This window comes from Aotus nancymaae, unplaced genomic scaffold, assembly GCF_030222135.1.
Source record: "Aotus nancymaae isolate 86718 unplaced genomic scaffold, 86718_ANA_hifiasm-v0.15.2.pri h1tg000010l, whole genome shotgun sequence".
Classification (NCBI taxonomy): Eukaryota; Metazoa; Chordata; class Mammalia; order Primates; family Aotidae; genus Aotus; species Aotus nancymaae.
The window spans coordinates 62,197,828-62,225,356 of NW_026988421.1; the positions used below are offsets into that span (position 1 = coordinate 62,197,828).

Sequence of the window (27,529 nt, forward strand, 5' to 3'; positions counted from 1 at the left end):
ATGTCCTCGTCCGCCGGCAGCAGCCACCAGCCCAGCCAGAGCCGCGCCATCCCCACTCGCACCGTGGCCATCAGCGACGCCGCGCAGCTACCTCATGACTATTGCACCACGCCCGGGGGGACGCTCTTCTCCACCACACCGGGAGGTGAGCGCCGGCCAGCCGTCCGCCGCGCTCGGTGTCCCGCCGCGGTCCTCTTAACTCCTCGGTGCCTCGGTGCCCGGCCGCTTCGCCCCCGCCCCCAGCTCCACCGAAGCCCCGGGGACGCTGCCCTCGGGCCTGCCCGCGCGTTCGGGACCCTTCACTTCGCGTTCTCTCTTGCCCGCTGATCGAGTCCGCGCGCGCCCCACTCGGGAATGTGGCTGTCCTGACGCGAAAAGAGCCCTTGTTTCCGCTTCGTGGCAGGCTTACGCACTCGACCCAGTTTTTTCTCCCCTCTCTGCCTCCTTCCCGGGCGGATTTGGCTCCACTTGGCCTTGCATTACGCTCTGCGTTGCCTGTCTCTTGCAGATTGTGCAAATCAATGCTTGATTTTGGAGCTGGCTCCGGGCCTTTTTAAAAAAGGACTTGAGGAGAGGAATTTGGCCCTGGGATCCTGCGATGGCTTGTTTTGCTGCTTTTAGAACACTGGGAGGAGGCTGGAATGCGGAGTCTGGAAGCCTCGCCCAGCGTTATCCTGCTTTGACAGCATTGTTTACTTTGCTGGAAGAGGCCCCACGGGTGAGGGGAGTCCCCAGGCCGGGAGGAGAGAGTGATACAATAAAGCTCAAGTAATAGTCAAGGGAAAGTAGGTGGGGGTGGTAGGGCGCTGGCAGCCTTAAGGCAGGGTGCCTTCGGCGGCGACGCCTTTGGAGATGGATTGAAGGACCTTTATCAAGGACACCCCAGTTGGATAGGGGGGTTGCTTGATCCTTAGAAGGGGCTAGAGAGGCAGTTCAGAGAGAGGATGGTTCCCTGGCATTGCTTTTCAAAGCACGACCAGGAACTGTTTACAAGTAAGTAACACTGGAGTAGAGGTGAAGCTTGGTCACGGGAAAAGAGAGCTCAAAGGTTGTCTGTGCCCTAACTGGGCTGTCCTCCAGAGGGAGGAGCCTGGAAAGCGATTTTGAGGAGCCTTATTGAAGGAAATGGGGCCTCCTTTTTGACTTCAGAACTTTGCCTTCTTTTGGGGTGGCCTCTTGTTAGAGGGTGGGGACTTAGCAGCTCCTGCGGTCTAGAGGATTGCTGGCCTTGTTCCTGTGGGCAGGGCTCAAGAGTTGTACTACAACCAATCCGGTGCAGTTAGGCCTGGACCATCCTTAAATCAGTTGCACAATAGCAAGGCCTGTGGAGTAAGGAGACCTACTTGCCAACACCAAGGGATAAAAATCTAGGAGAGAGCTTTACAGAGAAATTCAGCCAGGCCGCTCTAGGGTAGTGGCTGCCTTGGAAGGCTTTTTAAATGACCCAGGCAGAAGTTCATTAATATGTATGGAGAGCTGGGTTTAAGGAATTGTTAACTTTGCAGAATAGTGGAGTTCTTAGGTGGCTTAACTCATGGAAGAAGCCGCCTCCCTGATATGATCGATTCAAGACTAAAGACGGTAAACCCTGTGTTTGAGCATGGGACAGGGTCTCTGTTACCTGGACTGGAGTACAGTGGCACAACCTTGGTTCACTGCATTCTCCACTTCCCCAGACTCAAGCGATCCTCCCACCTCAGCCTGCTGAATAGCTGGGACTACAGGCACGTGCCACCATGCCTGGCTAATATTTTTGTATTATTGGTAGAGTTGGGGTTTCCGCAATGTTGCCCAGAGTGGTCTTGAACTCCTGGGTTCCAGTTATTCGCCCCCCTCTGCCTCCCAAAGTGCTGGGATTACAGGCGTGAGCCACTGCACCTGGCCGAGTTCTTGCTTTTTAATCCTGAAAAATTTTGGCAGACCAGAATCGGCTCCAGATAAGAGTTGTCTTGAACTTGAGCTGATAGCTTTTAAGAAATAGATGTTGTTTTCCAAGGTGATGGAAAGGGGTTTATAACTTCTTCCAGAATTCTTTATGGTATTTCTCAGTAAATGCCTGTGCTTCCAGCAGTTCAGAACGCGTCATAGTAACAGCCACACTCAGCTATAGTTCATTTGGGAAAGGAAGTAAACTTTCAGCTATATATTAATCCCCTGAGGGAAGAGCCACCTAGACACATTTTTGACTTATGTCAAATAGTCAAGCTACCATGCTTTTAAAAATAAGGGCCTAGTCTTTAAGTGTTACTTCAAAGATGGAAGCATGTCTCATAGCCGGGATTAATTTTTAAAGTGCTTGGAAAGATTCTGCCAGAAATACTGATTCATTTGCCCCTCCTCCTAACACACTCAATCACCACTGTTTTCTCAGTTATCACTTAACTTCCCTCAGATTGTTTCTACACAGTTTTTTGTTTTGGATTTAAATACTTGTCATCCTGGCTGCTTAATGTTGAGGCTATATTTATTGGGAGAACCCATGGTAATCTTTGGATTTTTAACACGAAGTCTTATTTAATATGTTTATAAGGATATAGTACTGTTGAAATTGGATTTAATCACTATTACAGCAATGAATGCTGTTTAGGTGTTGTGTACATACTGATTTAAGTTCCCCCTCTGATGGTTTGTGTATCTCTAATGCTACATTCATCTTCCTCTTACCATGTAATTTTATTTCCCTCAACCAGGGTGCAGTAGTTTGTTATCTGGCTACCTCCAGATGCCTGAATTAATATGGTTAGGTATCGATAGTGAATTTTGTGCACCCTGGGAGTGCTTTGCACAAAAGGGGACAACAGACAAAAGTAGGAAATACAGTCCTTGGTCTGAATAGGTTTAAAATGATTTGGGGGTACAGGCAGACAGATTTTTAGTTCTGGAAGAGTAGAGTCAAGTGCTAACATATATTTCAGACTTGAAAACATTTAGAAAAATGAGTGGGAGGCTTGTGTTAGAAATCTCTATTTAGTGGTAAGGGAAGGGATTAACATTTCCTGCCTCAAACTCCTGGAAACCTTCTGGAGGGTCACATACATGTCAGAGCATTCTGGCATAACAACAGTTGGTGGACCAAATGCCCTAAATGATTAGACTGAGCAGGGACATTGACAGCATACTGAACTTAAAGTTTCTCCCCCTTTCCCCTTTAAGAGTCCTTTATTATTGGGGTTCAGAGGATACAGCTTACCCTTGAGGTTTCTCAAAATTGCCTTCCTGTGGTTTGGGAAGTAAGAAGTGGGTGAAAACACACTGGCTGAAACCGTCTGGATTTCTCATATTGTTAGAAGAGTACCCTTTATCATTATGAAGGAAGAAGAAACTTTTTGTTGGGCAAATTCCAGGCCAAAAAAAAAAAAAGTTATTGGATTTTATTTTATTTTATTTTTCTATCAGCCTGTGGAGGAGTGGGGATGATATTTAGTTCTTCCATTGAGAAGCTACTTCTACCCTCAAAGGAAGGTAAAGTTACTATAGTTGGCTTGACTTTTATAACACTAGTGAGCTGGAAGAAACCTAATGCTTTCATTTTATAATTGAGAGAAACCGGGACCCAGAGAAGTTAAGTAACTTGTTAGTGTTATATAGCCAATTATTTTCTGTGGCTCCCTCAAAATTTAGTATCCTGATCACTACTCCAGTTTTTCCCTCAACTCTTTTGAGATGCTTATCTTACTAGGAAAGGAAGTTTACAAACATTTAAAGAGACTTTTCTACCTCTGGAATGCTAGCTAATATGATTCTTTCCGCTACCTTATTTCCTTTCTAGGTGCTGAACTGTCCCCCTTTAGGAGAGTCGTGTTCTGTGGAATGAGCAGAAACTTAAAGATCTGCTTTACCCTTTCTCTTTGCCTTTCTTTTCCTGTACAGCCTTCTCATCAGCCATGGAAAAGTATGCTGATACCATAACAAGGGCAACAGAGGGGAACTAACTGTGATGGTCTGAAATTTTGTCTGTGCTGTAGCTCTTCCTTTCTGCCTCTTGGATAGTTGCTGTGATTGGTTTACTGGGGCAGAATTTCATAAAGGATGGGTTTGGAAAGAAGGAGAAGGCAGGGAAAAGGGAAAATAATCCACTTGGAGTGAACTATACCTATAAGAGTATAGTGAAGGGTGAAGGGAGCTGCTTTTTTCATCTGGTTCCCTTGGGAGGAGTAAGTAGAGTTCTGGGAAGGAAGACCAGGTTTTAACCATGTCATAAAATTTCTAACTGTATCCTTGGGCTGAGTTTGCTCAGTAACTTCTGAACCAACAAATGTTGTTTATTTAACACTCTAACTTCAGTTACTAGCCAGAGGACTTCATTATTACATATGAGAAGTGCTTGAAAAACGTAGTTAAGGGTGTTCAAACACTGCCTTGTGTTTGAGGAAGATGGCATTTACTTATATCAGAGTAACACAACATATGTTGACATTTTGTAGGAGATTCAACTTTAATCTCATATTCATCAGCTGCCAATATATATGTAGAAGAAAGTATACCTCAGTTTTGATGTTGGGTGCATTTTTGCTGACAAGGGACTGAATTCTAAGCCCGAGGAAGGCAGTAGTCCTCATCCTCAAGGCAGTGCACTGTGTGGAGGGAGCGCCTCTGCCTGACCTAAGCCAGCTACAGTCTGACAAGGAAAGAGGGCACAGGTGGATAGTGCAGCATGCACGACAGACTTGTGCACAGCTCCCTGTAGCTCTCCTAAGGCCTGCTCTATGGAACAGGAAGAAGGAAAAGTGACTAGCCTATAAATTGGCACTAAGGTTATTCTGCAGAAACCTTTTGAGGATAGTAGTCTTAAAGACAATTTTATGAGAGGCATCTTGCAGCTGGGTGTGATGGCGCACACCTGTAATCCCAGCACTTTGGGAGGCAGACACGGGTGCATCATGAGGTCAAGAGATCGAGAGACCATCCTCGCCAACCAAGAGATTGAGACCATCCTGGCCAACATGGTGAAACCCCGTCTTTACTAAAAATGCAAAAATTAGCTAGGTGTGGTGATGTTCCTCTGTAATCCCAGCTACTCAGGAGACTGAGACAGGAGAATCACCTGAACCTGGGAGGCAGAGGTTACAGTGAGCTGAGATCGCGCCACTGCACTCAAGCCTGGCGACAGAGCGAGACTCCATCTCAGAAAAAAAAAAGGTGGGGGGATCTTGCATGGTTTGGAGACTCTGTAGGCTTGATTGTGTGTTGTATATGAGGATTTACAGATCAGACGGGGTAAAGTTAGCATGGAGAAAGTTAGTTAATCTGGTTACAGAGGAAGAGAGCCTAAGCAGGAGGACAGTTTATTGGTGAATGGCAGAAAAACTTTAGTTAAATTAGTGTTTAAGATATTTTTTTTGAGACAGAGTCTTGCTCTGTTGTCCAGGCTGGAGTGTAGTGGCATGATCTTGGCTCGCTGCAACCTCCACCTCCCAGGTTCAAGTAGTTCTTCTGCCTCAGCTCCCGAGTAGCAGGGATTACAGGCGCCTGCCACCATGCCCAGCTGATTTTTGTATTTTCAGTTGAGATGGGTTTCACCATGTTGGTCAGGCTGGTATTACTCCTGACCACGAATGATCTGTCCATCTCAGCCTCCCAAAGTGGTGGGATTGAGCCACCATGCCTGGCTCTGTTTGTTTTGTTGATGTAAAAATCGTCTCTGTTGGTTTCTTAGCACTTCAGGGATTTGATAGTTGTACACACTGAATGTGGTTTAGCCACCACCAGTCTCCCGGGAGGACAGAGTTAGGCAGCTTTTAGTTTCCTCTGGGTTATTTGCCATAGAGTTTTCCAGGAGTCTGTCTCTTCATCCACAGTCTCCAAGAAGAACAGATGTTTAAAACTGAAGTTCTTTCATGAATGTTCTCTATTTCAGTCAATAAAACATGACTTTTTTATTCTAAGTTGAAAGAATAAGAAACAGAGAAAAACACTTTTTTTGTTAACTCTCTTCTGTTTTTTCCTTTTTTCTCCCTTTTTATGGAGGTGAGAGAGAGAGACAGGCTTAGACTTCTTTTCTGAGTGCATTAGAAACACTTGCTGCTTGTTTATCTTGTATCTGTTTAAAGGAGAATACATGAGACATAGCTGGAGAATTGTCAACAATTCCTAATAGAAAATTGCGGTTACATGCCAAATGCTTTGTTTCTTTTTTTAATTCAATGTCTAGGCTTGAAGGATATCTTCTTCCTCATGGTCCCTGCTGCCTTTGCAGTGTTGGTCTGTATGTATGTATTTATAAGAGTTTTGCAAGCATCTTTTTTCTTAGTTCCTTATAATGATTTTAAATATACTATCTCCTGATTTTTTTAAAATATATTTTTATTGTGGTAAAACATATATAACAAAAATTTCCATTTTAGTCATTTTTAATTGTACAGTTCAGTGGTATTAAATATATTCACCTTGGTTTACAACCATCACCACCATCCCCATCTTCAGAACTTTTTTCATCTCCTAAACTGAAACCTCATATCAATTAAACAATAACTTCCCATTAAGCACTACACTGCAGCCCCTGGCAACTAACCATCCTACTTTGTGTCTTCATGAACTTGATGACTCAGAACCTCAGTTAAGTGGAACCATGTAGTAATTGTCATTTTGTAAGCGAACATTCATCAGTGTTTATGCTTTTTTTCTCACATCATTTTGCTTTTTAAACTTATTTTTTATGCCTGTGAAAGCAACAAAGTTTTAAAAGTCTTATGGTATTGGCCATACAACAAAAAATGGGCATTCCCATGCCCATTCCCTCATCTCCATTTCCACTCCCAGAGAAACCATTTTAAACCTTTTAGCTAATGTGCACTGAAGCTTCGATCTCCTGGGCTTAACCTCCTGGGATCACAGGAGTGCCACCAAGCATGGCTAATTTTTTTTTTTCCCAAGCCAAACTATATCCAGCTTTATTAAAGATACTTTCCATAAACAATCATGGTATTTCAGGCAGGACATGGGCAGACAATCGTTAACAGTGTACAACAACTTTCAAACTCCCTTCTTTGATGGACTACCAAAAATCAGAAAGCCAGTATAAAACCCAATGAAGTCTCTTCCTCTGATGCTCTGAACAGGGAAAGTTTAGAGTGAGGGTTGACATTTCACATTTAGCATGTTGTTAAACAACTTTTCACTAGCCGACCCTGACTTTCAGGAAGTGAAATGAAAATGGCAGAATTTGTCTGAAGATTCACAATCTAGAAATGGAATCACTGCACTTTTGACAGGTGCCATCTCAGTGGCATCACTGGCAAGTCCAGATTGCCTGATACATTGGTAACCAATGACTAGGGGTCAGGTCCCAACAGATGTCTGGGCTTAAGGGAGTTAAGTCTATGCTGAAAGACAGAAAGGGAGAAGAGGACATAAAAATGAATTTGTTTTTCCATACCACAAGGCTTTTGTGTGCCAAGGTGGCCATGTGTGTCAAAGTCAGGGAATCCCTCCTCCTGGGAGCCAAGAGGAAGTCTCTCAAAACTAGAAGGGAGAGGCGTTTCCCCACATCAGTCCAGCTTTGGAGACATTCTATTAGTGACATATGCCTCTTCCCCCAAAACAACAATGAGGTGTTCTGTGTGATAACAACATAGCTTAAAAAAAAAAAAAAGTAAAACAAAATTCTGCATTTTTATAAAACTTGATAAAAAATAGTATTTCAAACTGTACAGTCACCAGAAGTACACAGTTATCAAAAATTCACACACTTCACTTGGCATCTCCAGCACCTTCGGCTTTCTGTGCCTGGTCTGTTTTGGCATCTCCATTTTCTGCAGGGTTATTCCCTTCCTTGCCAACATCAGCTTTTCCCTTTTTCCCTTTGGGTACCTTCTCTCCCTTCTTTGCAGGGGCCTTTTTAGGCTTGGGCTCTGGCTTTGGAGGAGCAGGTTTAGCAGACAACCTCGCGGCTCTTGTCTGTGGTTCGTCCTTCACCTTGCCTTTATCTCCTTTAGCATCCTCTTCAGCCTTTCTCTTGGGCATGGTGGCGATGGCGGCGGGACGTAGGCGCTGGGCATGGGATGCAGTGGTGCGTGGGCTTTGGTCAGTCTGGGGGTTGTTCTCGCCTCTTCTTCCTACTGCTCCAAGCATGGCTAATTTTTAAAATCTTTGTAGAGATGGTTTCTCACCATGTTGCCCAAGCTGGTTTTGAACTCCTGAGCTAAGGTGATCTTCTCACCTCAGCCTCCCAAAGTGCTGTAATTATAGGTGTGAGCCCCTGCGCCCGGCCTATTTCTCAGTTTGGGATATTAACAATTAGTTTCCTGCTATGGAAGATGAGGATTTAGTTGCTCTATACACCCTTCACCCAATGTATACACTTTTGTCTCTTAATTTAATTTTTTAATCCTTTTTTGTTAAACTAGTATGTATGTAATATTTACTAAATTTAGGTAAATATTAAATACAGATGTGGCTGACATTGTTGGTTTCCTGCTCCATAGCCATTCCCTCTTCTTGCTTGCTGCCAGATTCCCTCAATTTTTTAAACGGCAGAGGGCTAAGCCCCAGGATATACACCATGACTGCTCTAAGTCAGTCATAGTTTCCCCTTTGTTTGGTCTGGTGGGCATCTGAACCAGTTCTGGCCAAATGAGTTGTAGAGGAAGTCTGCAGGTGGCTTCTGAGATTTTCCCCTTCGATAGAGAAAGTCCCAGGAGGAAAGCCCTGTTTGATATCACGTTCTCCTTTCCTACTTGGAACACTATTGTTATGAGGATGTAGGTCCATCTCAGCCTTTTTGGATGACTCGTGGGCAAGTTACTTAATGTTTTGTTCTCAAGCTTTCTATTTGGATGAGTAAATGCTTAATTCTAATTCTGGAAGCAGACTTAGTTAAACAGAATTTTATGATGGAGTTCCCTGTAAAAATATAGTTAAAAACTACCCTTTAAGTTAACCATGTTATAATGGACTTTCTCTGTGTGGTTTTATTTGAGCTTACATAATTTCTTAAGTATATAGCTTAATGCATAGATTATTTATTATTTAAACTAAGGCACTTGGTATTGAAAGAGGCCCTTATGCTTGAATGACCTTGTTTCTATACTAGCCATCTTGACAAGCATAACTTTTGGTTTCATTCATTGACCTTGTTGTTTTCTGCAGTTTGAGAATCACTGGTTTTGAATTCAAAGGTAGGTGGGGTTTTCCCCCCTCTCTATCAAAGGGACTCAGTTTTACTCTCATATTTCCCTAGTAATGTTAGTAACTAGAAAGTCCTGGATGAGGGTATTAGATTTATCCTAGTATCTGGTCACTAAGGGATGAAAAATTTATAAATAACTAATGTTAACCTAGATGCTTTCTATTCTGAAATCCAAACATGAAGACTAAGAAAAATATGTGTATTTTTGAAACAAAACAGAAAAATGAAACTTCAACAGTGTAAAAGAGCATAAAATGCCAATAGACTACTACTTCCAACAGTTTCTGTTTGCAGTGCTTTTGCTGGTTACCACTGTTACTGTAAATAATACATGTATACTGTGATTTCTTGATTTTTTTAACATTAGACAAACTACTAACTCCCCATTACGAAAGATGAGGAATCTAAGATACTTTTATGACTTTCTGTCCCTCATTTCTCGTTCTCGCTCCATTTACTAATTCCTGTAAATTGTATTATCATTTTTGGCTCTTCTAGTAGTTATCTTTAAAACTCTTAATAATATTTGTCTCAACCTGACAACTTTAGCTCTTTACTATATAAAAGTACACCATTCACCTGTCCTCCTGCCTTTACTTTGCTGGTGTATAACTTCATTATTTTTGTAATAGCAGGGTTTGTGAGCAGGCATGGTGTCTTATACCTATAATCGCAACACTTTGTGAGGCCAAGGCAGGAGAATTGTTTGAGCCCAGGAGTTTGAGACCAGTCTGGGCAACATAGTGAGACCCCCATCTCTACAAAAAATAAAAGTAGTTGAACTGTAGTCCCAGCGACTTGGGAGGCTTAAGGTGTGAGGATTGCCTGAGCCCAGGAGGTCAAGGTTGCAGTAAGCCATGAGCATGCCACTGTGCTCTATTCTGGGTGATAGAGCAAGACCCTGTCTCTCAAAAAAAAAAAAAAAAAGAGTTTGTAGAATTTACATACTCTTCCTTAACTGTAATTCTTCTATGTTTTTACTGTACTTTGCTTATAAACTTTGAAAATTAGCAAACAGCATATACAATATTGTAACTTTTTTGTTTTGTTTTGTTTTTTTGTTTTTTGAGATGGAGTTTCACTCTTGTTACCCAGGCTGGAGTGCAATGGCACGATCTCGGCTCACCGCAACCTCCGCCTCCTGGGTTCAGGCTATTCTCCTGCCTCGGCCTCCTGAGCAACTGGGATTACAGGCACGCACCACCATGCCCAGCTAATTTTCTGTATTTTGAGTAGAGACGGGGTTTCACCATGTTGACCAGGATGGTCTCGATATCTTGACCTCGCGATCCACCTGCCTCCGCCTTCCAAAGTGCTGGGATTACAGGCGTGAGCCACTGCGCCCGGCTTAACTTTTTTTTTTTTTTTTTTACAACTTCCCAATATAAAACTAAGGAGCGTAATTATTTTCATAGAGAAGGAATGGAAAATTGTTTTTTATTTTTTGTAACACTATCAATTGATCATAATCATGCCCCATTTTAATATTGTGTTATATGAGCTATAGATTTCTTGTCTGTTTTCCTTCTTCAGTACCTTAAGGTTAACCTGTTTCTAGTTACTTATGACTGCATTGGTTGACATTAAATTGAGCTGACATAAATGTTGCAGGGAGTTTGGGTAAAATGTGAATTGCTAGGAAGTCCTTGCTTCAGAAAATGTATGTCTGCATGCATAAGTGACCTTAAATATTTTAGATTTTTTAAATAGGTTGTCATTAAATTGATATAAAATTATAGTAAACGTAATGTTCAATAAAGGAAATAAAGGGTTTTTTCCTGCCATTTTATCGATGGTTGAATCTTAATTTTTCTCTTTGAATAATTTTGGTTTTTTGAAAGGTCATTGTCTTTTGAATTATACCCTGAATCATTAGTGATTAACAAGCTGATTCCCTTTTTTTTGCTTTATACCCACTACAATTAAATTTTTTTAGCTTACAGAGATCTAAAATTCAAAAACTTAAAATACTATGCTTTCATAGTCATATTTTTCCCTGGCTATATTTGAGAACATTTACACCATTAAGACCCTAGTTCTTCAGTGTGTCTTGTTGTCTGAATTATTTACTGTGTTGGCATTCAAAATCAAACATATCTTAGGAATGCATTAAAAAACTATTGGAAATAATAGGTGAGTTTGCCAAGGTTGCAGGATACAAGAATCATATAGAAAAACCAGTTGTAGGCCCAGCACAGTGGCTCACACCTGTTATCTTAGCACTTTGGGAGGCTGAGGCAGGCAGATAACCTGAGGTCAGGAGTTCAAGACCAGGCTGGCTAACATAGTAAAACTCCATCTCTGCTAAAAACACAAAAATTAGCCGGGCATGGTGCGCACACCTGTAATCCCAGCTACTCGGGAGGCTGAGGCAGAAGAATCACTTGAACCCAGAAGGTAGAGGTTGCAGTGAGCCAAGATTGTGCCCTACACTCCAGCCTGGGCAACAGACGGAGACTCCGTCTCAAAAAAAAAAAAAAACAAAACTGACCGAGCCTTTTATCCCAGCATTGTGAGAGGCTGAGGTGGACAGATGTCTTAAGCCCAGGAGTTCAAGACCAGCTTGGGCAACATGGTGAAACCCCCTCTCTACAAAAAAATACAAAAATCCCCAGGCGTAGGGCTGGGCGCGGTGGCTCACGCCTGTAATCCCAGCACTTTGAGAGGCTGAGGCAGGTGGATCACGAGGTCAGGAGGTTGCGGTGAGCTGAGATCGCGCCATTGCACTCCAGCTTGGGTGACAAGAGCGAAACTCCGTCCCAAAAAAAAGAAAAAAATCTCCAGGCGTGGTGGCTCACACCTGTAATCCCAGCACTTTGGGAGGCCAAGGCAGGCGGGAGATCAGGAGATCAAGACCATCCTGGCCAACATGGTGAAACCCTGTCTCTATTTAAAAAATAATAATAATAATACAAAAATTAGCCAGTCAGGGTGGCATGTCTTAGTCCCACCTACTAGGGAGGCTGAGGCAGGAGGACTGCTTGGGCCCAGGATGTGTAGGTTACAATGAGCCAAGATGGCACTTCTGCTCTCTAGCCTGGATAATAGAACAAGACCCTGTCTCTCAAAAAAAAAAAAAAAAAGAAAGAAAGAAAAAAGAAAAAGCAATCCCATTTACAATAGCATAAAAACAATTCGGTAGATAGGAATAAAGTTAGTCACAAAGCATAAAACTTTTGCTCTGGAATCTACAAAACATTGTTGAAAGAAATTAAAGAAGACCCATATAAATGGAAAGACATTTGGTGGTCATGGATTAGAAGACTTACTATTGTTAAGATAGTAGTGGTCCACAAATTGACCTTCACATTCAGCACAGTCCCTATCATAATCTCAGCTGGCTTCTTTGGCAAGCTGACAGATTTCATATAGAACTTGAAGGGACCTAAAATATCCAGAACAATCCTGAAAAAGAAAAAGTTGGAAGACATAAACTTCCTGGTTTCAAAACTTACTACAAATCAAGACAGTGTGGTGCTAGCATATGGATAGACATATAGATCAATGGAATAAAATTGAGAGTCCAGAAATAAACCCTCACAACTATGGCCCATTGATCTTCAACAAGGGTGCCAAGACAATTCCATAGAAAAAGAAAAGTTTTCAACAGATAGTGCTGATTGAACTGGTTATGCACACAGAAAAACTGAAGATGGACCAGATGGCTCAGAGACCTAAATGTCAGAGCAAAAACTATTAATATAAAACTCTTAGAAGAAGACAAGCAAATTTTTATGACCTTGGATTAGGCAGTGGCCTTAAATATGACTCCAAAAGCACAAACAAAAGGAAAAAAAACAGATACATTGGACATGATGGAAATTAAAAACTTTTGTGCTTCAAAGAACACCATGAAGAAAATGAAAAGATAACCCACAGAATAGGAGAAAATATTTGCAATCATATAACAGGTTTGTATCCAGAATAAAGAACTATCACAATTTAGTAATAAAGACAACCCATTGAAAAATGGGTAAAGGTTCTGAATAGACATTTCTTCAAAGAAGGTATATGGTGGAATGGCCTGTAAGTACATGAAAAGAGCATGTTCAACATAATTAGCCAGCAAGGAAATGCAAATTAAGATCAAACCACAGTGAGAAACCACTTTATATCTGTTAATGTTGGCTACAATATATAGAAATTAGAACTCTCACACATTGCTGATGGAAGTGTAAGATGGTACAACCACTTTGAAAAATAGGCAGTTCTTCATAGGGTTAAAGGTAGAGTTACCATGTGATCTAGCTAGCAGTTCTACCTTTTTTTTTTTGGATACTGGGTCTCACTCTGTCACCTAGGCTGAGTGCAGTGGTGCAATCATGGCTCACTGCAACCTCCATCTGGGGGCTTAAGCAGTCCTCCCACCTCAGCCTCCCCAGTAGCCGGGACCAGAGGCGTACATTGTCACTGAACCTGGCTAAATTTTTTTTTTTTTTTTTTTTGAGAGAGTTTCACTCTTGTTGCCCGGGCTGGAGTGCAATGGCACAATCTTGGCTCACAACCTCTGTCTCCCTGGTTCAAGCGATTCTCCTGCCACAGCCTCCTGAGTAGCCGGGATTATAGGCACGCACCACCATGCCCAGCTAATTTTGTATTTTTAGTAGTGACAAGGTTTCTCCATGTTGGTTAGGATGGTCTCGAACTCCTGAACTCAGGTGATCCACCCATCTTGGCCTCCCAAAGTGATGGGATTACAAGCATGAGCCACTGTGCCTGGCAATTTTTGTATTTTTTTGAGACAGGATTTTGCCATGTTGCCCAGGCTGGTCTTGAATTTCTGAGCTCAAGCAATCCACACACCTTGGCCTCCCAAAGTGCTGAGATTACAGATGTGAGCTACCATGCCTGACTAATTCCACTTTTTTAGTTTAGTATATGCCCAAGAGAATGAAAATGTGTTCACACAAAAACTTGTATGTGAATGTCATTCATAATAGCCAAAAAGTAGAAACAACCCATTTATCAGTTGATGGACTGACAAGTCATTAAAAACAACAGTCCATCAACTGATAAATTGATAAAGTGTGATACATACGTACAATGAAATATTGATAATGAAAAAGAAGTACTGATAAATGCTACAACATAAATGAACTCCGAAGACATTATGCAAGTGAAAGAAGCAGTCATAAAAGACCATATATTGTATGATTCCATTTATATGAAATGGCCAGAATAGGTAAAACCATATAAAAAAAGTAGATTAGTGGTTGCCTAGGGCCAGAGGGTGTGGGGGGATTACATGGCATCTAAGTGGTGGGGGGAGGTTCTTTGTAGGGGTAATGAAAAGGTTCTAAAATTGATTATAGTGATGATTATACAGTCCTGTGAATCACCTAAAACTATCGAATTATGCACTGTAAGTGGATGAATTGTAAATGAATGCTATCTCAATAAACTTGTAAAATACCATCTCTTATTGGCTCTGTAAGTTCATAGTGGTTCTTCAGAGTTTCTCTTATACCTCACACGTAGGCAGAATCTCTACTACCTATATCCTAGTTGGCTTAATTTTAATTCTTTAATGTATGTGTTTTTGTTGATATATAATTTAGAGAGCTTGCTTCTATGCTGTGCTTTTTCACCACCTAACATCCACAATTTCCTGGCTTGATGTACCGCAGAAGTAAGAATAATCTTGTTCCAATTTGCAAGTTGCCTCATCTGACAATGAAATGTCACCCTGACTGGGTGCTGTGGCTCACACCTGTAATCCCAGCACTTTGGGAGGCATAGGCGGGTGGATCATGAGGTCAAGAAATTGAGACCATCCTGGCCAACATGTTGAAACGTTGTCTCTACTGAAAATACAAAAAAATAATAGCTGAGTGTGGTGGTGCGCACCTGTAGTCCCATGTACTTGGGAGGCTGAGGCAGGAGAATCGCTAGAACCCGGGAGGCAGAGGTTGCAGTGAGCCGAGATTGTACCATTGTACTGCAGCCTGGTGATAGAGCAAGACTCTGTCTCAAAAGCAAAAAGAAGAAAGAAACCTCACCCTTCTGAAATCTTACCATGAACAAAAGTGGGGTGACTCAACAGGTAGGTAAAGTCCATCCATAAGGCTCCTTCCCTTTGTTCATTGAAAGACCATCAGACTCCCTTTCAGCCTGTTTGCCCTTATTTTACATAGCATGCTAATAAGCAAGTTGCTGATTTCCAAACCCAGCAGACTAGAAATACCAAGTTAGAAAGGGTTTAAGGGTGGACTATACAGATTGAATTGTGTCTCCCCAAAATTCTTATGTTGAAACCTTAATTGGTGCTTTTGCAAGTTAATTAGGTTGAGTTGAGGTCATGAAGGTGGGACCCTCATGATGGGATTAAGTGCCCTTATAAGATGGGACACCACAGAGGTGTCGTCCCCTCATCCCCCTGTAAAGGACACAGTGAGAAGGTAGCTACCTACAAGCCAAGAAGAGAGCCCTCAACAGAAACCATTCGTTAGTATTGGACTTCTAGCCTCCAGAACTATGAGACAGTACATTTCTGTTGTTTAAGTTGTGAAGTCTGTGGTATTTTGTTACGGCAGCTTGAGCTACTGAGCCATCATAGTAGCCTGGAAAAAAGGCAGCCCTTAGTCTAACAGGAGACAGGCACACTGGGAGAAGGGTGCACCAGCACAGCCTTGACAATCAATTTTGTATAGTGATGTTCAGCTGTACATAGCATCAACTCGATAGGGCTTGAGACTTCTTAGGTCACAACATAATAAATGATTTTCTGAATAATGACTGATTCATCAAGAGGGTTGAATCGTTTTCTGTTGAAGGCCATAAAGGGATTTAAATCTGTATTTCCATCCAAGATAATTGAAACTATTCACCCTTTAAAAGTTGAATTAAATTTTGTGCTACCCAGAATGCCTCGTTCCTCATAATTTCTAGATGCCTTTTTGAGTGTTAGTTGAGTTTTTGTTTTTCAAAGCAAAGAGGGTGAAGGTAAGTTTCTACTTTCCTTGTCCTAAAATTATATTTAATTTAAATTTTGAGGCAGGATGTTGTTCTGTTGCCCAGGCTGGAGCGCAGTGGTGCACTCATAGCTCACTGTAGCCTTGAACTCCTGGACTCAAGCTATTCTGCCTCAGCCTCCGAGTAGTGGGGACTTCAGGCCCACATCACCTCACTTGGCTCTTATTTCTTTTTTCTTTTTGAGACAGAGTCTCGCTCTGTCACTCAGGCTAGAGTGCAGTGGTGCAGTCTCAGCTCACTGTAACCTCTTCCTCCCAGTTCAAGTGATTCTCCTGCCTCAGCCTCCTGAGTAGCTGGGATTACAGGTGTGTGCCACCACACCCTGCTAATTTTTGTGTTTTTAGTAGATATGGGGTTTCACCATATTGGTCAGGCTGGTCTTGTACTCCTGACCTCGTGATCCACCTGCCTTGGCCTCCCAAAGTGCTGGGATTATAAGCGTGAGCCACCGCACCCAGCCCTTAACTCTTTTTTTAAAATAATTTTTTTGTGGAGACAAGGTCTCACTATGTTGCCCAGACTGGACTTAGACTCCTGGGCTCAAGCAGTCCTCCTGCCTTGGACTCCCAAAGTGTTGGGATTACAGGCAATGAGCCACCATGCCCAGGCTCTCTTGTCTTTTTGATAATAGCCATCCTGAGAGATGTGAAGTGATAGTCTCATTGTGGTTTTGATTTGCATTTCCTTGATGATGAGTGATGATGAGTGACGATGAGCACCTTTTAATGTACCTGTTCACCCGTTTGTAAGCAGGTTTCCATCACTGTTTATCAGTTAAAGTGTACTCTTCAGAACTATTGTTTTAAAAACATTCAGGTAGCACTTACTGGTAAGCAGATTGTTTTGCAGAATAGAGAGGGGCTGCCAGCCAATTCCAGCTTTGACTATAGCTATGAGAAGAATGTCAGTCTCAGTGCTTCTTTGGAAAGCCTTTTAAAGGGGCTGTTTATTTTTTCTCATACTTGTTTTTTCTTTCATTTAAAACTTTTTTTTCTTAAAGATGTTAATGTTAGGACCTAGATCACATAGAAATAAGACATAGCCCTGACATAAGAAACTCAAAGTCTATAAAGAGAGACAGATGGATAAACAGGAGTCCTGTAATACGTGATGTGTGTTGAGTAACATGGGGAGGAAGAACCTTTTTAAAAAGTGAGGGGTGGGGGTGGCTTCATAAATGAAGTGATGGTTGTAGCTGAGTCTTGAAGGATCAGCAGGAGTGTCACTGGCAGAAGAGAAAGAGGGCATTCCTGAAGGCAGAGGAGCATGTTTACAGGCAGGGAGGTTAGAGCTTATGCTTTTAACTTGAATTATAAAATCCTTAAAAGTTAGGATTATATGGTATTTAAATTAAGTTCTTGGGTAGTATTATCTGTTGACAACCCCTTAAATTGTTTCAAACTCTCTTTAACTCTGTTTTCCAGGAACTCGAATCATTTATGACAGAAAGTTTCTGTTGGATCGTCGCAATTCTCCCATGGCTCAGACTCCACCCTGCCATCTGCCCAATATCCCAGGAGTCACCAGCCCTGGCACCTTAATTGAAGACTCCAAAGTAGAAGTAAACAATTTGAACAACTTAAACAATCATGACAGGAAACATGCAGTTGGTAAGAGAATGGGGGTGTTGGAGACCTAGAGCGTGGCTCTTGGAATTTGAATGTCTGTTTGCTATAGGTTGAGAAGCTTTTGATTCTTCGGTTGTTTTTTTTTTTATTTCTGTTTTTGTTTTAGACAGAGTCTCACTCTGTCACCCAGGCTGGAGTGCAGTGACATGATCTCAGCTCACTGCAACCTCCGCCTCCCGGGTTAAGCGATTTTCCTGCCTCAGCCTCCCCAGTAGCTGGGATTACAGACACCCACTACCACGCCCAGCTGATTTTTGTATTTTTTAGTAGAGATGGGGATTTGCCATGTTAGCCAGGCTGGTGTTGAACTCCTGACCTCAGGTGATTCGCCTGCCTCAGCCTCCCAAAGTGCCAGGATTACAGGCGTGAGCTGCTGCGCCCGGCCAATTCTTCAGTTATAACTGATGTTCAGTTACATGTCTCTAAGGTTCCCCTCCCTCCCCTAAAGGTTTCTTGAAATGCTCTGAAAACCCTGAGTCCTGAGTTCTTTTTTTTTTATTTTTTTGAGACAGAGTTTCATTCGTGTTGCCCAAGCTGAAGTGGTGCAATCTCGGCTCACTGCAACCTCTGCCTCTTGGGTTCAAGCGATTCTCCTGCCTCATCCTCCCAATTAGCTGGGATTACAGGCACCCGCCACCACACCTGGCTAATTTTTTGTATTTTTAATAGGATGGGGTTTCACCACATTGGCCAGGTTGGTCTTGAACTCCTGACCTCAGGTGATCCACCCACCTTGGCCTCCCAAAGTGCTGGGATTACAGGCATGAGCCACCCCGCCCGGCCTGAAAACCCTGAATTCTGAATCATAATCAAATCTAATGTCGTTGGTGGGAGAAAAGAATCCAGAATCATGGTGGTAAACCCCAAAAATGACTCCTTGAACCACGCCTTAAGGATTGCCTGGCCTCAGCTTCATTGGACTAAGGATATACACAGAAAACCAAACATGTTATAGCCCCCATTTCCATCACCCTCAGGCAAATAGACCTTGTTTCTTATAGGAATTTCTTTTTTATGGTGTGAGGAAAAGCAGTATGGCTTATTTCCTGTATTTTCCAGAACTACCTAAATTACTCCTTCTCTAACACATTCTTTTGTAATAAGCCCTCTTTATCTCTGTAGAAGCAGAATGGTGAGGTGGAAGTGGCCAGCTCCTGATCCTCAGGGACTGCACTTGGACTACTAGATGTGAGCCAGCATTCTGCTTTGTCATATTTCAGATGAGTTTTTTTAATACACAAAGTGTCAGTTTGGAGCAGGGCCGAAGTCCAAAGCCTCCAGAAGAGTGTGCTCCCCGATAGATGGTAAAGAGCTCCCTAGGAGCTGCTGTTTGGTCAAAGTAGAGTAATTGTTTTAGGGCAGCAGAGAATGGGACAATTTGAATTATTTTTTGTCTCTCATATAGAGGGAATGACAGTTAAAACTGTTTTGCTTTTTTTGTGTATGTGCTAAACTCTTCATTTTATTTGTCCTAACTAGGGGATGATGCTCAGTTTGAGATGGACATCTGACTCTCCTGCAAGGATTAGAAGAAAAGCAGCAACACTGATACCTGTGTGCACCTGATTTGGCCAATAAGATCCACAGTGTAAAGACAGAAGAGACAATACCAGCAGTCCCCATTACAGTCTCCACCTCCCCCTCTTCCTCTGGGTGCCAAATGATGGGAAGATGAGCTTCATCTGACCATTTCTTCGCCCTGTCTCCTATTCCCCTTCCCAGTTAAACAGGTTAGATTGAAGGCCCTTGGTGTATTTCTATAGAGCTCAGCAGCCCATAGAGGAAAACAGTTAAACTCTGACTTTCCCAGTTGTATTTTTAATTGAGAGCTAACTTCATACCCCGCAATTTTGTCCCAAGTCAAATATCGACCTACCAACAACTGCCTGACTGGGAAGTCTGGGAAAGGGATACAGATGCTTGGTGGACCTAACACCATTCATGTTCCTTACACTCTGTCTCTCCTCCCTGTATCCCACCTATGATTCAGTGTTGCAAGAGTCTGGGCTTGGGGTCTTTAAAACCAACAGGGTAAATGATAAAAAGAGAGCTGCTTTCCCTTTTACCTTGAGGTTTTCATCCCTCGGGACAGAGCACAGTTTGTGCAACTCTGGTAGCATTACCCTGTGACACTGTTTTGAGGTCCACTTCTGTTCTTTCCTTTGGGAGGAATGTCTTCTGTCTTTGTTATTATAGTTCATCTTCCCATTCTTTTACTTAGTGCATTTGTGCAGATATTTTTAACTCTGTACATTAGAAGAGAGCCCTTGGTAACCAGTTTAGTTCTTCTGCCATTCCTCCCTGCTTGCATCTTGTTGCTGGCAGAGTCCTCTCGTACTTCAAGAAAGAGAAATGATTTTGTCTGTTCCTATTACCAAGTAATGGAGGCACTTTAGCCTCACTTGGTGGGTAAGGCCTGATCATAGTATTCTGTCAGATAATGCCTAAGAATGACTTCTGAAGAGCGTTGACCCATTTGAGTACCCAGTCTCAGTAGTCATTTTTAAGTCCAGGGAGCATTGTGATAGTTGTTCTCAGATTGCAGTTTCTTACGCTTTGAGTTTAAAGTTGATTTTCATAATGTTCTTAGAAAAGAACTGCATTTTTTCCTTTGTGGATCTGCTTTGTTTGGTTGCTGGGATAGATAAGCATGGGCTTAAAAAATGTGTTCCTCCCAGTTTTCTTGCCTTTTCTATTGTACTCTGAATTTCCTTCCCTGACTCCCTCACTGTCTTCCTCTCTCCTTCCTTTCCTTCATTTTTCTCTACCAGGCCATTTTTCAAATTTACATCAAAGATACCTCATGTTGGTATCTGAGAATATCTGTCACTCCTCTTATCTGAGAAGTGACCTTTTATTTTTAAGATGACTACAGACCTATTTTTAGATATGTTTTCAGTACAATTTTGAACAGCAACTTTTTAATTAAACATCTTCCAGTGTTAGGAAGGTGAGAAGTGTTCATAGGCAAGTCTGCTGTTCTATGTCAACATCTTTTGTCGCCCTTAGTCCCCCAGGAGCTCTTTCCTTTCCCCTCTAGTTTTGGGTGTGCATGTTTGGAGTTTGTAGTGGGTGGTTTAAAACTGGACCATTCTTCTTTGCTTTGGGTTGTTCATGAAAGCCTCATTCTTTTCTCTGATCCTTTAGCTTTTGCATTCACCCACCCTTCCCACCTACCTCTCCTGGGACTATTGACCAGCATAATAATCCCGGGAGAATGACTCTTCTCATAGAAAGACTAAAGTATCCATCCCCTTATAGTTAAGTAGCCACTGGTGTCCTGGGAATTTCTGGTTGGATTTGGTGCCCTGAACTTTCTTATTAAGAAACCAGTTCCCGGGGTGAGAGTAAAAGGCCATTTGGCCAAGAAAGAAGCCCGATTGTTTTTCTTTTGAACTATGAAAAGACCCTGTTTGTGAATACATTTTAGAAGAGAGGAAGGATGTCTGCAGAACTTTGTTCTGTTTTCTGCTACAAAAATGTGAATAGTTCAGAGTAAAAACCTTTTGTGATGGTTGATGTCTCTCAGGAATAAGCTGGATCTCCAATGTTTTGGGGATGCTTTGAGTCTCAAAAATTGATAATCAGAAAAGTATTTTTTGTTTGTTTGTTTAATGTATCCCTGTTCTGTTTTTAATTAAACTCCAAATCTCATTTTACATATTCTTGGGAAAATCTAAGTTGCACTGTAATTTACATAAAAAGCATGCTCAGGACCTCTTTGCACCCTGGGGAGCCTGATTCTTTGAGAATGAAGCTTTTCATTCTTCATACACTGGCCTTGGCATTCTGTGGAATTTGACCCAACTAGCAGTCAGTGAGCAGAAGAGTGAACTCTTCTTGATCTTTATTGCTATGTGTGAAAACTTGGCTTCCTCACTGAACAGTGGGAAATGGATTTAAAGCATGAGCTTGAGTAGTGTCAAGATGCCATTTTTCTTTTCTTGCCATCCTGGGGAGCTTCTTCTGCATGTAGCCCCCTAATTAGAAGGCATGTTTTTAGTATTTCTTGGGAGTGTCAGCTGTATAATGCAGCAGCTGTCCAATCCCTTATCCTTCTCTGCAAGGGCCTCCTTACGGCTTGGTGCAGTTCTTTCCTGGAGACCACCTCCAGACAGCCTTTGACCTTCATAAATTGGCATTTAAAAAATAATTTCACAAGGCATGAGATAAACTTCCAATAGATGATACCTTTGTGTCATGCCTCATAGAATTATTTTTAGAACAAGCCAGAGTCCATTGGGTGGTTTACCTCTGCATGTTTGGAGGGAACCTCACAGATGAAACCCTGAATGAATGATGTGTCCTGGCTTTTTTAGAGGGAAGGAACACCCTTAAGTTGCCACTTGACTGAGACAGTTCTCACCACTTTAGTGACCATATGTAGTTTTCTTTTTATGAGGAACCCATGCTTCTATTGTTGTGGGGACATTCGGTCTTAATGAGAAATGACTTCCCTCCAAATTCCAGCAGCAGACATGCATTGTCATGGTTCTGCCTTTATTGTGTGGGTCATTGAGTTCACCAGTTCTCATTCTGTTTAAATATGTACAGCATTTTCAAGGGCACAGATATAGAGAAGCTGGCTTCTAGGTGTTGGGCTTCCAAGCCAAGAGTTTTGTCCTTCCACCTGTATTAGTTATCTATTGCTATGTATCAAATTACCCTAAATTTAGTATCTTAAAATAGCAAACAGTATCTGTCCGTTTTTGTGGGTTAAGAATTTGGGAGTAGCTTTACATGATGGTTCTGGCCCAGGGTATCCTGAAGTTAACAGTCAAGATGTGGGCAAGGGCTGCAGTCAGCTGGAGCTGGAGAATCCACTTCTAAGTTCTCTTTTTGTGGCTGTTGGCAGGATGCCTCAGTTTCTTCCCATGTGGGTCTCTGCATGAGTGGCCTCACACCATGACACTTTGGCTTCTCCCTGAGCAGCTGATTCCAGAGATGGGGTGCAGGGCCAGGAGAAAAGCTGCAGTGCCTTTTAAGACATAGTCTTGGAAAGGACACACCATCACTTCTTATTCCAGTCTTTAGAAGCAAGCCACTAAGTCCAGCCTGCTCTCAAGGAGAGAGGAATTACACATCCCTCTACCCCAATGGAGCAGTGGCAAAGAATGTTTGGATGTATCTTAAAAGCACCACACCCCAACTGAGGAGGAAGCCAGGTCAATAGGGAGGTAGGTTTAATCTAGATAAGCTAAAAGATAGATTGTTATCAAAAACAATTACTGGGATAGAAAGCAGACTCCCCAAAGCTACCTGCTGTTTTTGAGAGGGGTGGTAAGAAATGGCAATTCCCAGGAGAAGCAGAAAATAATAAGCTTAACTACCAGCAGCTCAAGTATGCTTATTTACAAGTCCTAGGCTTGGTGTCTGTAAGACTCATTTACCACTTTTATTTTCCTGTAGCAAGGAATTAACAAAAGGAAGTGGGGCCTTCCAGCTGAGTCACTAAAGCTGTCTTATTTGGAATGGGGATTGTCCAGCAAAGGGAGCAAACATGAATTAGATGTTAGGCTATATTGAGCTGAAGACAAGAAAGCAGTTCAGATTTAGGTGAAATAGATGATGTTATCAGGAAGCCAGTTTCCCACCAGCGTGGGTGCTTGGTACCTAGTCTCTCCAGTCTCAACAGACTCAGGTCAGATCTCTCACCCAGGAAGCAACCACTCCACAAAGTAGGGAACGTCTGAGAATTACAAATGTCTATGCATGGTTGCTCCTCTAAATCCAGTGCACAGGTTAACCCTGCATGCCCATCTCTTCCTGGGCTTCTTGATGGCAATGTGTTCTTAAAGAATTGGTCTTGTCTTCACCCTCAAGACAACCTTATAAAGTTTTTTAGTTTAATACATTCTAGTGAATGGCTGCTATATGTTTCTGGCACCCATTCCTAACCAGGTCTTTAGAGATTTCAGATACTTTAAAGATGCACAATTTTTTTGTTGTTGTTTGTTTTTTTTGTGAGACCAGAGTTGTGCTTTGTCTTCCAGGCTGGAGTGTAGTGGTGCGATCTCAGCTTACTGCATCCTCTGCCTCCCAGGATCAAATGTTTCTCCTGCTTTAACCTTCTGAGTAGCTGGGATTACAGGCACACACCACTATTCCTGGCTAATTTTTTTTTTGTATTTTTAGTTTAGAAACAGGATTTCACCATGTTGGCCAGGGTGGTCTCGAACTCTTGACCTCAAGTGATCCACCCGCCTCAGCCTCCCAAAGTGCTGAGATTACAGGCGTAAGCCACTGCGCCCAGCCAAAGATGCAAATTCTTGTTTGGATTTATGTTCTGCCTCTTCCCAGCATTTTCTTTTCTATAGCCCTGCTTGCCTGAGAGTATACTTGGATAAGAAGCATTGCTGTTGAGGCAGCTATAAGAAAAGGATACTTCTTCCAGAAGTAAATAACTCATCTTTAGAGCACCTTTAAATGAATTTCATTTTTCTTATTTTGAGGTGTATTCAAAATATATGGTCTTCTCTTTTTTTGCTGTTTGGGTTTCCAGCTATTTGGGACTCGCAGACCTTTCCAGCTGAAACACCATTAGTTAAAGTCCCTCACCTGCTTCAAATCAAGGCAACTGGTGAAGGGCTCAGCTTGTTGGCAGCAATATCCCAGAGATTGAGTCTTTTTTTGTTTTCCTCACTTGGATAACAGCTGCTTGAAGCCAGGGCTCTTAGCCCTTTGCATTCCCCTTTAGAGAGGAAGCCACACTGCCTTTCTTTGTCGGTTCAGAGCTATCCTTGGCAGGCATGTTTTCTGGACTACATGCACATGGGCAGCTATTGATTAATCTGCAAAACCCAATCACTTACCTACCCATAATATCTGGGAAGGTGTGGTATTTGTGTTAAAGAAACATTTGTTTCTTTGGGAGGGCAGTTTCTGTCTGGACTTTGAGGTGGACTTAGTTATCCCCACAGTTCTTTACAAAGCTCTCAGCTTTTAATAAAAGATGAAATCAGATATTGATGCAGTTGGGTCACAGTTCTCTAGAATGCTTCTACCCCAGGGCCACTTCCTGTTCTTAGTCATGGTTTTCCAGTTTCGTAGGGTTTCTTGAGCTGACCTACAGACATTTCTAACTGAAAACTGTAAGAGTTATTGATACATACTTGTTTTTTCAGTTAATCATTTAACATCACCTTTCCCACTCTCTGGAATTTAAATTTATTTCTCTAGGCTGGTCCTGGAAGTTGATACCTTTTGGCAAAGCTTAGATTTAGGAGAAGGCTTGTGAGTCCCTATTCAGAGGGTCTGTGGTTTCTCTTTGCTTAAGGCTCTCTGCCTGCAGCCCTGGTAGACCATACCATATGTCATGGATACCCAGTGGAAATATTACTGAGATGGAAGACATTTCCCAGGGTAAACTGTCACTCTGGCACCTTTCTAAGGGTGCAGAGAGATGCTGCAATGCTTGATAATCATTTGGCCACATTGAAATTTCCAAAGGGAGCTTTTGCCGGTGCTTAAACCAAAACTCCTGGACACTTAGAAAATTCCATGAATCTAGCACAAAATATCCATTCTTGCCCAAATGTATCCCCTTTCTCTCCAGCTTAATCTAAAGAAAAAAAAAAAAAAGCCCAGGCCAAGGGCACTTTTAACTGGAAACCAGGGGAGGAGGGAAGAACACTAGCAGGGAGCCAAGAGGCGGGTTGCTGGGTAAGCCATCCTGCCTTACCTGGTGCCTGTATCTACATTGCTGAGTGCCGTGCACCAGTGCCTTTCCTTCACCTGCAGATGGAGCCCATCTCTTTCTACCTGGGTGAGGAGACCCTCTGCTACTCCAGGGGTAAAACTTAAAGAAGGTGTCTTGAAGAGCCCAAAGGACACTCACATGCTAAGGTGTCCATTTTATGCATCTTTAAAATATTTTATTTAAAAAAAAATAGCCCTACCCTGTCTTAGTGCCACTGATGGCCCAGTACCATCCATTCTGTATGGAAAAGCGGAGACTGCCAGCACTTTCCTTGGTCTTCCCTTTGTCTCCCGTGATGTGTCGTCCCCTCATCCCTCCCATCCATTTCACTGTGTGTGGATGGATAGCAGAGGGCACCACGCAGTCCTTGAGGCAGTCCTGTGTGATTCCATGATCAGTTGTTTTTGTATTTTAACTATCCTTCCAAACCAGCAAATGTTTGGAAATTAGGGAAAAAATTAAATTTTCATCAATGGTTGCTGTTATAGTTAAATCAATAAAGATCTTGAGTATCAACTTGGTGTTTTTAATTTTTTAAAAATTTCAGGTGAAATCCTAAGGTTATTTCACATTTCAGGAGCTTTCGGCTGATGGGGGATATAGGCAGAGGGATATGGGCTGCTTTGTCTGTCATCTCTGCACTTGGGGAGCATGTACTTTGTCAATGCGGACCTGATGGTGGGTCACAAGATGGTGGGACTCTGGGGAGCAAGACCCTGGTCCTGTGCTCAGAAGCTCGGAGGTGAACATGTATATACTGGGCTGACAGCACCCAAGGATGTCCTTCCCTTAAGTACCAGCCCTGAGGAATCCCAAACAACTTTTCCTCTCTCTGAAGAGGGGCTGCCTGTTCCCCTGGGAGCACTGGTTAGACACCCATCATGCCTGGTGTCTCAAAAGAAGCTGTGCTGCATGAGCGTCAGATTCCCTGCTGTTACGAATCCAGCAGGTCCCACGCATTAGTCCTGAGAACAAGAATTCTTTCATGTGAACAGAGGTCCACAAAATAAAACCGGACTGGAGGAAGCTTTCCCACTGGGGCTGTGTAGAGGTTTAGGGCACAGCTTTGGAGCCGGGCAGCTTCCATTCCAGCTGTGTTGCTTAGTAGCCACATTACCCCAGCAGGATTCTTCATCTACAAGCCTGTTTTCTCTAAAATAGGGTTAAGAAATAACTTTTCTAGTTGGTTGTGAGGCCCAGTTGATGTCATAAAGAGCCCAGTGCCTAGTACACTCAGTTCAGTAAACAGTAGTTCTAGTTAAGGGACTCAAGCACAGCCCAGTTGGCATGGACAGCCAGAGGTTATTCAGCCCGAGCACCTCCTCCCTCCAAGTGTGTAAGTTTAGGAGTGGAGCAGGTTTGAGCACTGCAGTCACCATCTACTTGTGGAGCCTATAGAAGGACTAAATCTATTTAAGGGAAGATGGGACCAAAACTTTAAAAGCCCTTTCCTACATCCTTTACTCTGCCCTAAAGGTAATTAGGATAGATAAGGATCTTATTGCTAGTAAAAACAGAGTCTGGCTCTGTCCCCCAGGCTAGAGTGCACCTCGGCTCACTGCAACCTCCACCTCCTAGGTTCAAGTAATTCTCTTGCCTCAGGCTACTGAGTAGCTGAGATTATAGGCATGTGCTATCACTCTCGGTTAATTTTTGTAATTTTAGTAGAGACGGGGTTTCACCATGTTGGTCAGGCTGGTCTCAAACTCCTGACCTCGTGATCCACCCACCTCAGCCTCCCAAAGTGCTGGGATTACAGGTGTAAGCCTGAAAAGAAAGACTTAGAGATGGAGACAACACCAGGTTGGGGGTGCTATCCCAGGGTCACAGCCACTTCCCACATCTCTGTGTATCCCATGTTTCTGTTTCTTACAATGTTTCTAATTTCTTCCAGCTTACCTACTGCCAGGCCCACCCACTTCCCCAGCCAAGGAGTGTAATGTGTCCAATTTTTCTCACAACTATGACTTGGCACTGCTTGGGAGCAAGTTAAAATAACTCTTGACTACTCTTAAAACTCTAGGGTCAGGCCAGGTGCAGTGGCTCACACCTGTAATATCAACACGTTGGGAGGCCAAGACAGGAGGATAGCTTGAGCCCAGA

The 27,529-nt window shown here is 42.6% G+C and overlaps 2 protein-coding genes across 2 annotated transcripts; one reads left to right on the forward strand and one right to left on the reverse strand.

Annotated features, from left to right (window-relative positions):
- On the forward strand, window positions 1-25,942 carry EIF4EBP2 (eukaryotic translation initiation factor 4E binding protein 2). Its single transcript, XM_012460315.2, has 3 exons — window positions 1-145; window positions 17,524-17,709; window positions 19,207-25,942. Exons 1-3 carry the CDS (start codon window positions 1-3, stop codon window positions 19,236-19,238), a joined length of 363 nt encoding a protein of 120 aa, XP_012315738.1. The 3' UTR covers window positions 19,239-25,942.
- On the reverse strand, window positions 7,535-7,962 carry LOC110569422 (non-histone chromosomal protein HMG-17-like). Its single transcript, XM_064374239.1, has one exon. The coding sequence runs from the start codon at window positions 7,960-7,962 to the stop codon at window positions 7,690-7,692; it is 273 nt and encodes a 90-aa protein (XP_064230309.1). The 3' UTR covers window positions 7,535-7,689.
- Window positions 25,943-27,529: the final 1,587 nt, after the last annotated feature.